The sequence below is a fragment of the Aulonocara stuartgranti genome (genome assembly GCF_965226115.1).
Source record: "Aulonocara stuartgranti genome assembly, chromosome: 20".
NCBI lineage: Eukaryota > Metazoa > Chordata > Actinopteri > Cichliformes > Cichlidae > Aulonocara > Aulonocara stuartgranti.
In genome coordinates this window covers 31160201-31173663 of record NC_138956.1, presented here as the reverse complement: position 1 = coordinate 31173663, position 13463 = coordinate 31160201, and the positions used below count along the sequence as shown (strand labels likewise).

The 13463-nt window shown below is 42.6% G+C and overlaps 1 protein-coding gene across 2 annotated transcripts in view; it reads left to right on the top strand.

The window, feature by feature from the left end:
- The window catches only part of src (v-src avian sarcoma (Schmidt-Ruppin A-2) viral oncogene homolog), a 34197-nt gene that overhangs the window by 10078 nt on the left and 10656 nt on the right, over positions 1-13463 (top strand). For both annotated transcript variants that reach the window (XM_082518595.1, XM_082518594.1), the window contains exons 2-3: positions 12328-12589; positions 12708-12807. In XM_082518595.1, coding sequence (XP_082374721.1) covers positions 12328-12589; positions 12708-12807 — 362 coding nt within the window. The remainder of the gene's footprint in view (positions 1-12327; positions 12590-12707; positions 12808-13463) is intronic.

Sequence of the window (13463 nt, the reverse complement as noted above, 5' to 3'; positions counted from 1 at the left end):
TGCCAGGTCCTCTACAGTAATGTCTTCTAAATAGTTTTTCAAGAAAAGTACTTTACAACTTGAATTTGTCAAAGTCACAGTTAAGCCATGAAATACTGCTGCATGTAATCTACCTAGAAAACAGGTTGTTGCTTTTACATTTAAGTTTGTATGCATATGAAACATTTAATATATTTCTACATCCTTAGTAAGTAGCTCTCCCTCTTTGTTACTTTGCAACCTTTGCAAAAGGCAACAGATCGCTCATGTAAAATGGCCCAGATATTTTCTTTTTGAGTTTCAATCCCAAAATAATTTGATATATGTCATACTCAGATTAGGAGCAGGGGATAAACAAAAATCCTTGAACCTGCAGTTGCTGCCAGCAGTGTTTGTTGTTTGGAAGTGGACAAAAATTCCTCTGTAAGCACGGGGTTTAAGACAGAGTGGCCAGCTGCTTGACTCCATGAGCCCAGAGATGTCAAGGCCAGGTTGGCTGTGGTGTTTGGCAGCAAAAGGTGATCTGCAGGTTGCTTTGATAACAAAGAAAAAAGCAACAACAACAAATAAAAACCCACTGCAGAGAAATACACACACACACATACACATACATTTTCACACAGTGAAAGGGATAAGAGCTCACAGCCTCTGATCCTATTATAGAAGCCAGAGCACTGCATGCTCCTAAGAGGCAGGGAATATGAGTAAACAGGGTGTTTTTCTGTTTTTTTCTTGTGGGAATCGCCCTGTGCTATAACTGAAAACAGGACAATGGGAATAATTTCTCCAGGTGATCTCACCATCTTTCTCTGAGCCACTTTTTCTTTCACACTCATCTCTCTCTTTCTCCTTTTATAATGCTTTCAGGAAGTGACACATCCCACGTAATTTGGCGAGATGGAGCCTCTGCTAATCTTACCTTTCTCTCTGTCAGATAGGCACGCTGCGCTCTCTGAGTGTTTTGGCCTAGAAAGTGCCTGCGCGTAGCTATCCTACATCTGTGCAGTTTGTTGGTTTGAGGAATGCTTGGAATTGCCTCCATGGCAACGTTTGTGTGTGTATGTGGAGCAGTAAATATTGACTTCATCACCTCCCCATCCTTGTGTCTGTCCGTGGCAGGAGCACAGCGTGGGTGGGTGGGTTGGGGGGGGTTTGGTACACACTTTATCCAGGACTCAGCAAAGTCCTGATATGGGGAGGGTGGTGTTTACCTTCAGATATCCAAACATGGTGAAGCTTTCTGGCTTTGAGTGGTTCACAGTTTGATAAAGGATGGATGTACTTTACAAAAGAGGTGAAATGCCAGGGGCTTCGTGACGTATTCTTTGCTATGTCACTCTATTTTAGCTCAGTAATAATCAGCCTAATGAATAACGAAATGTGAAGCCTGGGCAAACGCAGATACAAACCTGTGCAGGGGTAGTACTGCTGTGCAAACATGTCCAATATGCCATTTCCTCTATTCGTGTTTGTTTAAAGAGAGGGGAAACAAGGTGACATGAAGCTACACCCAGTGTTTGTTCAGCACCAGGAAGCAGCTCACCTGTATATGATGAGTGTAAACTGTTCTCTCTGCTCTGAGTTCAGGTTTTTAGTATTTTTCCCACAGCAGATGGATTTGTTGGGACAGGATACGAGAGCTTGGAGGAATAGCGGCAGCCGCAGCCGAAGTAGTGGTTTGACCGGTTTATCCTGTCTTGTCATTGCAGCACTCGTGCTGTTTGTAGGCCCCAGATGGAATGTCCTCACTGCATTTGATGAATACGATTAGGGAATAGATGTTGATAATCTGGAGAGAACAAGCAGGCTTGGATTATGCTAGAGTTGGTGACTGGTGACGCAGAAGCCAAAGCCTCCCTACTTTTCCCTCCATAGTAATTACATAGAGAGCATTAAGATGAAGGAATACACCAGGCAGGCTGACATTAGGATCACATGCTTTCGCTCACACAGGCATATTCTCTTTGCGTGCACACATGCTTCCTAACCCCTGTACTTCTGTTCACTCTCCATTCAAATGAGCCATATTCTTTAAAAGCAAGAAACCTTGACTTTATCAGCAGCCTCTTCAGCGTGCAGGGATGTTTTTCCACTGTAGCGCGATCAAATAGAAAACCCCTTTGGAACGATGTTGCAGCTGGTCAAGTGTGAGCTTGTTAGCACAGTTCTGATTTTAACTGAGTACAGCCTGGTCACACATCCACTTCAATTCATGTGATCAGACCACTCACGCACAAAACCCCACTTTAACGGGTGGTGTCTGTTTATGCAAATGCAATAACAACATGATGTTATCTTCCTGCCTGCAGTCTGGCAGCTGTTGTTCACTCAGTGGACTTTTATTGGAGGCCTACAGATAATAAATGTCACTATGCCTCTCTTATATCATATGTCCCATTTTCCAGCATTGTGCCTGCATTCAGGATTGTAACAACTCAGCATAAATCTTGTTTTTTGATCTGTAGTTTAAATATACATTTTAACTGATAAAGGTCTCAGGGTGTAAATACAGAGGGAACTCACTATCATCACTCTTTATCAGCATCACTACAATGTTAGCAAACATCAGCCTGGGGGGGACCATCTTGCTATTTGGAGCCAATGGGGTGATAATGAAACTTTCACTCGATGGTGTGACACAAACTGCAAAAGGACACAGAGGGGGCCCAGAGGCCGGAGGCCCGAGGGCCCCCTTTGCCCCGGAAGAGGCCTGACCGAGCAACAGGCACCAGGCCCCGCCAAGTAGTCACCGGGAGTGAGCTGGTACATACCTGAGCGCCCAGCCCCGGACACCAAGAACCACCAACGCACCAACCCCTGAGGGCATCAACTTTTACTTTGAAGGTGAACCTTTTCATCTCTACCAGTTTCACCGAATACCAAGAAGCAACTTTCCGCAGCTACTGTATTTTTCTGACCATAAGGCGCACCGGATTATAAGGCGCATTAAGCGAAACAAGCATTAGCATTCATCCTCCAGCCTCACTGTTTATGTTATGCTAACATAGCTGTGTCGCTAGCGATCATGTAGCACATCTTTATATACCAGCTAGCCCAATTTCAGTAACCCTACAAACGTCACTGCTGTTTAGTTTTCTGTCTTCGTTTACGTTGGAAGTGACAACAGAACTGTACGTTTTAATTTATTCAGAAATCCCTCTTTCAGAACATGCTATATCATTTTTAGGTGGAAACTAGCAAGCTAAATTCCTGCTAACTTCTAACTCTGTTAAATTTAATAAATTCTGTTTTCATGTCACTATGCCTGGATGTTAAACTTAATTGTTACACCCGGAAAAGCAGCAACACTAATCATTTTATTACAGATGAAAGAATTTAGATAGTTTTTCAACTTGGAGGGACGGAGTTTTGGACCCAGAATACTCTGCGAGGCTCCTGACGACAGTAGCCGTAATGCTCCGGCAATCGATCAAGTCGTGCGGCTTCGTAGCTTAGCAAAGTCGTACTAAAACATTTTTTGACAGATTTTTGAGCACCGTTTCGAGGTCAGTAAGCACAACCAGAATTCATACATAAGGCGCACGAGATTATAAGGCGCACTATCGATTTCTGAGATAATGAAAGGATTTTAAATGCGCCTTACAGGGAGTGCAGAATTATCAGGCAAATGAGTATTTTGTCCACATCATCCTCTCCATGCATGTTGTCTTACTCCAAGCTGTATAGGCTCGAAAGCCTACTACCAATTAAGCATATTAGGTGATGTGCATCTCTGTAATGAGGAGGGGTGTGGTCTAATGACATCAACACCCTATATCAGGTGTGCATAATTATTAGGCAACTTCCTTTCCTTTGGCAAAATGGGTCAAAAGAAGGACTTGACAGGCTCAGAAAAGTCAAAAATAGTGAGATATCTTGCAGAGGGATGCAGCAGTCTCAAAATTGCAAAGCTTCTGAAGCGTGATCATCGAACAATCAAGCGTTTCATTCAAAATAGTCAACAGGGTCGCAAGAAGCGTGTGGAAAAACCAAGGCGCAAAATAACTGCCCATGAACTGAGAAAAGTCAAGCGTGCAGCTGCCAAGATGCCACTTGCCACCAGTTTGGCCATATTTCAGAGCTGCAACATCACTGGAGTGCCCAAAAGCACAAGGTGTGCAATACTCAGAGACATGGCCAAGGTAAGAAAGGCTGAAAGACGACCACCACTGAACAAGACACACAAGCTGAAACGTCAAGACTGGGCCAAGAAATATCTCAAGACTGATTTTTCTAAGGTTTTATGGACTGATGAAATGAGAGTGAGTCTTGATGGGCCAGATGGATGGGCCCGTGGCTGGATTGGTAAAGGGCAGAGAGCTCCAGTCCGACTCAGACGCCAGCAAGGTGGAGGTGGAGTACTGGTTTGGGCTGGTATCATCAAAGATGAGCTTGTGGGGCCTTTTCGGGTTGAGGATGGAGTCAAGCTCAGCTCCCAGTCCTACTGCCAGTTTCTGGAAGACACCTTCTTCAAGCAGTGGTACAGGAAGAAGTCTGCATCCTTCAAGAAAAACATGATTTTCATGCAGGACAATGCTCCATCACACGCGTCCAAGTACTCCACAGCGTGGCTGGCAAGAAAGGGTATAAAAGAAGAAAAACTAATGACATGGCCACCTTGTTCACCTGATCTGAACCCCATTGAGAACCTGTGGTCCATCATCAAATGTGAGATTTACAAGGAGGGAAAACAGTACACCTCTCTGAACAGTGTCTGGGAGGCTGTGGTTGCTGCTGCACGCAATGTTGATGGTGAACAGATCAAAACACTGACAGAATCCATGGATGGCAGGCTTTTGAGTGTCCTTGCAAAGAAAGGTGGCTATATTGGTCGCTGATTTGTTTTTGTTTTGTTTTTGAATGTCAGAAATGTATATTTGTGAATGTGGAGATGTTATATTGGTTTCACTGGTAAAAATAAATAATTGAAATGGGTATATATTTGTTTTTTGTTAAGTTGCCTAATAATTATGCACAGTAATAGTCACCTGCACACACAGATATCCCCCTAAAATAGCTAAAACTAAAAACAAACTAAAAACTACTTCCAAAAACATTCAGCTTTGATATTAATGAGTTTTTTGGGTTCATTGAGAACATGGTTGTTGTTCAATAAAAAAATCTATTCCTCAAAAATACAACTTGCCTAATAATTCTGCACTCCCTGTATAGTGCCGAAAATACGGTACTTGCCAACCTGTCGAGGAAAACATATTTCTCCCAAGCAACTGACCTGTGTGACCTTTTAGAATTTGAGAATTGTCCTTAATGGGACCACCAACAGGAAAACATCCTCAACTAACATCTCTCTTTTTTTGTGGTAACTCCAATCAAATGGGAGAGAATTCCAGTATCAACAGTGTGTCTTTGTTCCAGGCTGTAAGCATGTTTATTTCTGCACTACCATCTTAACATGGAAGTCTGTAACAACTGACACATTTGGAGCCAGTCTCGGGAGGCCACAAAAGGAACTGTTCTTGGCGCTTACAAATAAATTTTTCAGGCCCGAAGGTTTACAGAGCGATTAAAACAAGAAATTAAATTACTCTTGACATACAGTAGTTTGCATGTATCATCCACAATGTCCTTAATGAAGTGATTAATTTTAAGCTTTGGTTACACATCAGTTCATGTTTTTTTCAGCTTATTTACCTCAGGCGTGATAATGAAATTACATGGCCATTAATGCATAAAGAGTAAATAAAAGCATGTCTGTGATGCCAGTAAAACTGTTGAAAGCTCTGCAGCAAATCCCATATTGTTTGGCCTCAATATTCATCATCAAAGTTGAATAGAGAGAAAGAACATGTTACTAATAATACATTCACAGCAATAACTTAAATGTGACCTTTAACCTGGGCGGGCTATATGAAACACAGCTCTTTCCAATAAGGGCGACTGTCATAACTTGTCCAATCATGTATTAGATGCCAGGCCGACAGGAACAAGTCTCCTGAGACAGATATGAGGGGTCTACTGCAGTTGTCATGGTAAGATACAAGCCCTTACATGCTTCTTCACAGAACCATAGTTTCACGATCTGACTCAGTATTACTTGGAGTTTTCTTCAGTTTCATACTGGGAAAACCCTCATTAAACTCACATACAGAAGATCTTAAGCTAGCTTGTTCAATTTTGATGTTCGTGACTGTTTGATCCTTCCCAAAAGATGAAAAGGCTTTTTTTTAAAGGGCCAGAGCACGACAGGCTGTGTTGTTGGTGAAATGGACTAGTACCATGACAAAGACTTGTGCGGTGAATGAACGACACATCTTTTTATTTGGATGAGAGGATACCATTCAGAAATTGTAATTGTTCTCGTTTCACAATAAATGATAAAGAAAGCGGAACAGGGATAGACAGTATCCTGTTCTGGTTGGGGTAGCAGAAACCCCAGCAGCAATATTAAAAGACTATACCCATTTACCAAAAGCTCAGGAGACTTGAAGGATTTGGAATTCATTGCCAGATCTTATGCATAATTAAGCAAACCCCCCTCCCACCAACCCAGCCACACCCCCTGCCTTGCTGGAGAGATTTTCATGCAGCCATGCCTCAGACAGTTGGTGCTTATTACAGTACCTCAGCGCATTTAGGCTTTTGTTATCATTAACTACTGCAGATAGTACACGTGGAGACATGATTCCACTTACTCTGCTGCAAATGATGACAATGTTTGGCTTCATGACTTCCTTCATTTCCATATTGCCTAATGGCTGTTAGAGCTAAAACACGCTAGGATCTGGCAACCAGAAAGCCACAGGCCACAGGCTGTTTCTGTGCCTTGTTTATGCTGCCTGCTGTGAGTTGACAAAAGATGGCTTTGTTGGAAACTGAGTGTGAAGGGAAAAAAAATGAGACTCTATTAATGCTCCGTTTCATGTTTACTTGATTGAGTCTTCCTTTCCAGGGAGGTTTTAGTGTATTTGTCTGTGTCTAGGACACTGTTGGCCAAAGGAACTGAATTCTATTCAGTCTTGAAATTTGCGAAAGGTCTTAATGGCTCTTTTTAATTTGTTCACTTCATCAGATTCTATGCTGCTGCTGCTGAACCCTAAAAGCATAATTACTGAGTCAGTAAAATTCACCTGTGTTTACCAAAGTTTCTCCACAAAATTTGTTATTTAAATGCCATCTGATTGATCCTATTAAGGCAGCGTCCCTTAAGAATAAGCGTCTTGCGTGTGGAATTGGGAAGCCTCTTACAAGACTGACGACTGCAGATCAGAGAGGTCTCTGCTCTGCCTCAAACAGCTTATTAACCATGCAAACAGTCTGCTGGGGGAGAGCACAGAACACACAAAGAGCAGCTCCCTGAGCCACCCGGCATCTTTGTGTCTACTCTCTTGTGTCTGTGTTTTTGTGTTAACCTGCAACCCATGCAACCCCCCCTCCACCCCTTAATGCAGACATACCCAGGGGGTAGACTTATCGACTCTTCGGCCCCACTGCCCCTCATCCCTTTCTCCTCCCTCCTCCCATTTCACGATGATAACACCCCCCCCCCAAAAAAAAATCAACCCCATGTTATGTTCACCTCCCTTTCATTTTTTCTCCTTATAATGCCTTTACATATTTTTTTGTATTAAATCAACCCTGGATGAGCTCATATGTGCACTTGCACATATGGCCACAGGCATCTTCTAAACTGTATACAAACTACAAACACAGAAATAACTTCCACATCTCCTTTTGTCACCTCTGCTTCTCCTCTCCTGGCGGAGGGGCAAAATAAGAGACAAGAACCAGCTTTGCAACTTCATTTCCTTATCTTGCATAGTGAACTCAGTCCTTTTATAGTAAGATATTTTCCACCATATGTCATCATTCATAGCTTTGAGTGGCTGCTATCCAACGTTTTGTAGCTGGCTTTGTTTTTGCATTCGCTTGTTAACAACAGTGGGCTGTGTATTGGCTGAGTTGAGCAGATTCACAGCCACCTAAATAACAGAGGTCAGGCAGGCCAAATAACTCGACACTATCCAAATGCACTTTTACCCTTATCTGCTTATCAGAAGTGTTTCCAAGCCATCCCACCTTAGTGTCTTTTCTAAATTAACATTTCTTAGCAGATCGCCTGTGGCTATGTCTATCCATGATAGCAGTCCTTAAATTATTCTGGGCTTAGTGTAAGGATTTCCCTGCACTAAGCTGTGGTTAGAGTTCATGAACCTCCTCAGGTGGGGGAGCTTCAGAAATAAAAACTAAGCAGCAATCCAAAACTGGCCTCCTCTGTTCTCATCTTCTTAGTGCAGTTTCTCAGTTTTGTAATTTATTGACAACTTGAACACCATCAGCACTGATGAGTGATCTGCTATGTGTAAGATGCACTAGTTTATCATTTTACCAAAAATCATCATATTTTAAATGTATCAGTTATAACTGGTAACTGGCTGTTCAGACTTAGTTATCCATTTCTGTGTTGTTCAAGTTAGCTTGCGCAGCACGATGGACCCCAACGCAGTCTGAGGGCCAGAGGACGATCACCTGCACTGTAATAACAGTATTATTTATTTACTTATTTATTTGTTTGTTTGTTTTGATAATTGTTCAGTTTTCTTGGGCATTTTACTTTGCCAAGTGGTCAGATTATCGGACTTGCTAAATAGCGATATCGTCTCCTGTTGTGATATGTCATTGCATTTAGTGTATGCAGACCAACACCTCACAGGGCCACACTGGGTTAGGACAAACACTGTTGTGGTGTACAAAATAGGTTTGCAACTAAAAATGATTTGTGTGTACTTTGTGTTTGGGAGGGTTTTAAATTAAAGAATCAGTCAATCAGAAAATTATCATCTGAGTCAGCTCTATTGTACATTTGTTTTTGTTTTTCCTGGTAACAGCTTTTACAACTCTGACATGCCCACAGGTCTAGTTTCTGAAAACAGCAGGACGCTGCTGAAAGCAAACATGCTTTGATTAACCAGAGTGCACAGTGCAGCATTTAGCAGCCTGAGAGATAACTGTATATTGGACTTACTAACACATTCAATGCAAAACACTATGGGTAATAATGCTTCTATAGCTTGTTTCAGTTAAAAGAAAATCATTTGTGTTTTTTGGTGTTTATATTATTTTAATATCTTATTTTTCTTTTGTTAAAGGTACTGAAAAGTACTCATGACAGCTGTCAGTGCTCAAACTTGCCCGCTCAGTAGTGACTAAATGCTGTAAATCCTCACATTTAAATGCTAAAACTCCTGAATGTGGGCATTACTTTAGCCACACTCACGTAATGGCTCTAAATTATTACCATAATTGATGTTTACCAATCTTCTGTCGATCGTTTACTTACTCAGCACTGCTGTTGAAATGAAGGACTTTTTCATTCCCCCTCAACAAGACATGAACGTGAGTTTTGACGCAATGGGAATGCCACCTCAAAATGCTTCAGCCTTTCTCTGGAATTATTCTGCTTCTGACACATGTTCATGCTTGCATGTGTGACATAACTGCTGTCTGTGTTCATGCTGCTGGTGGGAGTGGGGTAAAGTGGATCTCGTGTCTGTGTTGAAACCGAAGAGTGGCAGCTGCTCCAACGTCTGCTGGAGATCAAAATCAAATCAAATCAAATCACTTTTTATTGTCACATCACATGTGCAGGCACACTGGCACAGCACATGTGAGTGAAATTCTTGTGTGCGAGCCCCACAAGCAACAGAGATGTGCAAACACAACAACACAAACGAGCAAAATACAAGAATGGCCAACCTGAAACTAATAAATATATGTACAAGAGAGCATGAGGGTGGGAATGGATGTTTGTGTCTGTGTGTGCCTGTATGTCTGTGTCTATATGTCAGGTTGGGTATCAGACGCCACCTCTCTGGGGACACCTCAGGCCCTCCAAGGTTTGGAGGCCTATCTCCACCCACCACCACTTCCCCTGCCGGTGGCGGACTCCCTCAGGTGTCGGTGTGTTGGTGGTTCTTTGTGTCTGGGGGTGGGCGTCCGGGTACACACCGGCTCACTCCTTGGCGGCCGCTTGTCGGGGCCTGGGGCCTGGGGCTCGCTCGGGCCCCTTTGGAGGTGGGGTGCCCCCGGCCTCTCGGCCTAGGGCTCGGTCACTCAGGCGCGGCTGGGGGCCGGCGGAGCTCACGGGCGCGTCACTGCAACCCCCCCTGGCTTCTGCTCCGCGGCTGCTGGGCGAGCCCTCATCTGGGACTCTCCTCAGCTCTTACTGGAACAGTGGCGCGGCTGCCCCTCTGTTGGTCTTCCATGGTCTCTTGTGTTCTGGGGGCCTCTGGATGTCTGGAGTTTTGATCTCCTCCATACCCGCTTCACACCCTGGAGGATGGGGCTGTGGCCCCCCCACACTCCCTAGCAGATCATTACATGGAGAAACCTTTGGAATGCAAGCATGCTGATCCACACAGGTATGCACACATGGGTATTCACAGACGCGGACTAAAGCTTTCTTGGCTGCTGCCTCAAAGCACACTGTGCGCTGTCTATCTTGCGTGCTGCACAATATCGTTTATTACTTAGTAAATACTGATATCTATGACTAGCTAGTTTATTGTGATGGTGCTTTGTTTTCTCTATTATTATGTTGCTCTTTGTTGTTTGCTGTCTCCTCTGTTTGTTTGTTTGTTTGTTTGTTTGTTTTTTCTCCATACAGGTGACCCAGGAGTTTTTTTTTTGTCTCTCTTCCCCCCCCTTCTCACCGTCTCTTCTCCCCTTGGGTTTTCTTTCTCTCTCTCCCCCTCTCTCTCTCATTCATTCCCCCTGTCCTATTTATTAAAAAAAAAAAAAAAAAATGACAAAGGATGAACTGAAGCTCTGCCATCACGTAATGTCGCATACTGCTGTTTCTGATGTCATTTAAAAAAAAAAAAAAAAAAAAAAAAAAGGTTTGCAACTAAAAATGATTTGTGTGTACTTTGTGTTTGGGCGGGTTTTAAATTAAAGAATCAGTCAATCAGAAAATTATCATCTGAGTCAGCTCTATTGTACATTTGTTTTTGTTTTTCCTGGTAACAGCTTTTACAACTCTGACATGCCCACAGGTCTAGTTTCTGAAAACAGCAGGACGCTGCTGAAAACAAACATGCTTTGATTAACCAGAGTGCACAGTGCAGCATTTAGCAGCCTGAGAGATAACTGTATATTGGACTTACTAACACATTCAATGCAAAACACTATGGGTAATAATGCTTCTATAGCTTGTTTCAGTTAAAAGAAAATCATTTGTGTTTTTTGGTGTTTATATTATTTTAATATCTTATTTTTCTTTTGTTAAAGGTACTGAAAAGTACTCATGACAGCTGTCAGTGCTCAAACTTGCCCGCTCAGTAGTGACTAAATGCTGTAAATCCTCACATTTAAATGCTAAAACTCCTGAATGTGGGCATTACTTTAGCCACACTCACGTAATGGCTCTAAATTATTACCATAATTGATGTTTACCAATCTTCTGTCGATCGTTTACTTACTCAGCACTGCTGTTGAAATGAAGGACTTTTTCATTCCCCCTCAACAAGACATGAACGTGAGTTTTGACGCAATGGGAATGCCACCTCAAAATGCTTCAGCCTTTCTCTGGAATTATTCTGCTTCTGACACATGTTCATGCTTGCATGTGTGACATAACTGCTGTCTGTGTTCATGCTGCTGGTGGGAGTGGGGTAAAGTGGATCTCGTGTCTGTGTTGAAACCGAAGAGTGGCAGCTGCTCCAACGTCTGCTGGAGATCAAAATCAAATCAAATCAAATCACTTTTTATTGTCACATCACATGTGCAGGCACACTGGCACAGCACATGTGAGTGAAATTCTTGTGTGCGAGCCCCACAAGCAACAGAGATGTGCAAACACAACAACACAAACGAGCAAAATACAAGAATGGCCAACCTGAAACTAATAAATATATGTACAATATATAATAGTGTATGCATTTCTGGATGTGTATACTAAATATTTTCCTACGTGTGTGTGTGTGTGTGTGTGTGTGTGTGTGTGTATACACATTTTTACAAATTAAATAGTAAAAAAATAAAATAAAATAATAATAATAATAATAAAATATATAAAATATACAGAGTTGAATATGTGCAAAACAAGTGGCAGTGGAGATGTTTTGCTTCTTGTGGTCCGTGTGACACCGTGTCTCTGTGGGTTTAATAGTAGTCTCCGGTCCGTCTCTGGTTTCTGCATCTGGCTTTGTGGCAGTCAGAGGAATTTTTCCAGAGAATGTATTCTAAGAAGATCACATAAGAAAGCAAGTCTATTTGATGCCAAATTATAGTGTAATTTTTCTATTACAGTGCCTGGAAATTCAATTTGAATTAAGTTTATTCTTAATCTGCTGTCTCACAGAGTTTTCTCTGTCTTTGAATGCACAACAGGCCTTGGCTATGGGGGGATCCAAGAGCAAGTCCAAGGATGTAGGCCAACGAACACGCAGCCTCGATGGCAACCTCAGCTCGGGTGGAGGGGCTGGCGGCCACCACCTCAACTCCACTCAACAGTCCTTAACACCAAACCGCAGCCCTACTGTGGATGCAGGTCTCAGTGGGAATCAGTCAATGGCTAATACTGCAGAGCTAACGCTCTTTGGAGGAGTGGACAATAACAGTGTCACCTCTTCAAACTGCATAGCACGAGCAGGTGAGAACCTTCGCTGAGAGCTTTCAGTTTTACAGTTACCACCTTGTTGTGCTGGCTATTTAAACTGTGCACTCTGTATGCTTCACTTTATCAAAACCCACACTTTATCGTCTCACAGGAGGGGTGACGACCTTTGTGGCATTATACGATTATGAATCTCGAACAGCCACAGATCTGTCTTTTAGGAAGGGCGAACGGCTCCAGATAGTAAACAATACGTAAGTAAAACATTCACACTCCTTCTCTGTCGTCTTTTGGCATAAGTTATTGCTCACCGTCTGGTTACTGTGCTCTCCAAAATTGATGTCACTTGTCTACTGAAGACTTCTGTCTTTACAGTCAAGGGAAACATTTCCTATTCCCTATACTGTTGTTGTTTTTTTAAGTACGGGCTTGCTCTTTGACTCAATAGCTATGCAGTGAACCATATAGTGTAGTCATGCACCCCCATTGCTGCCTGCCTACTGACAAATTACTGACCAAGAAGGCAGTTTGGAACAATAGTGGATTATCATTGACCCGCTAAGCCAGAGATCTGGCCCATTAATGGGTCAAGGATACTAAGAATGCTCGAACCAATTCTAAGACTTGTTAATGTAAGTGTCAGATAGGCTTGTCCTAGTTTTCTGTTTGGTCAGGTTCACTGGATTAGTAAAGCTATGCATAGTTTTTTCTCTCCCTGGCCTCATTACTGTGCCTCATTCAATACACAGTAGTTCAAGTAGTTTAGGTTCAAAGCTTTATCATATGTGCTGTGCTGAAGTCTGTTTGTTCTGCGTACTTTGCTATTCTGCCACTGCTCATAATATGCTCTCTGTATTTCTCCAACGCTCTTCTTTTTCACCATTTCATCTCTCTTTCCCATTTCTCCTTC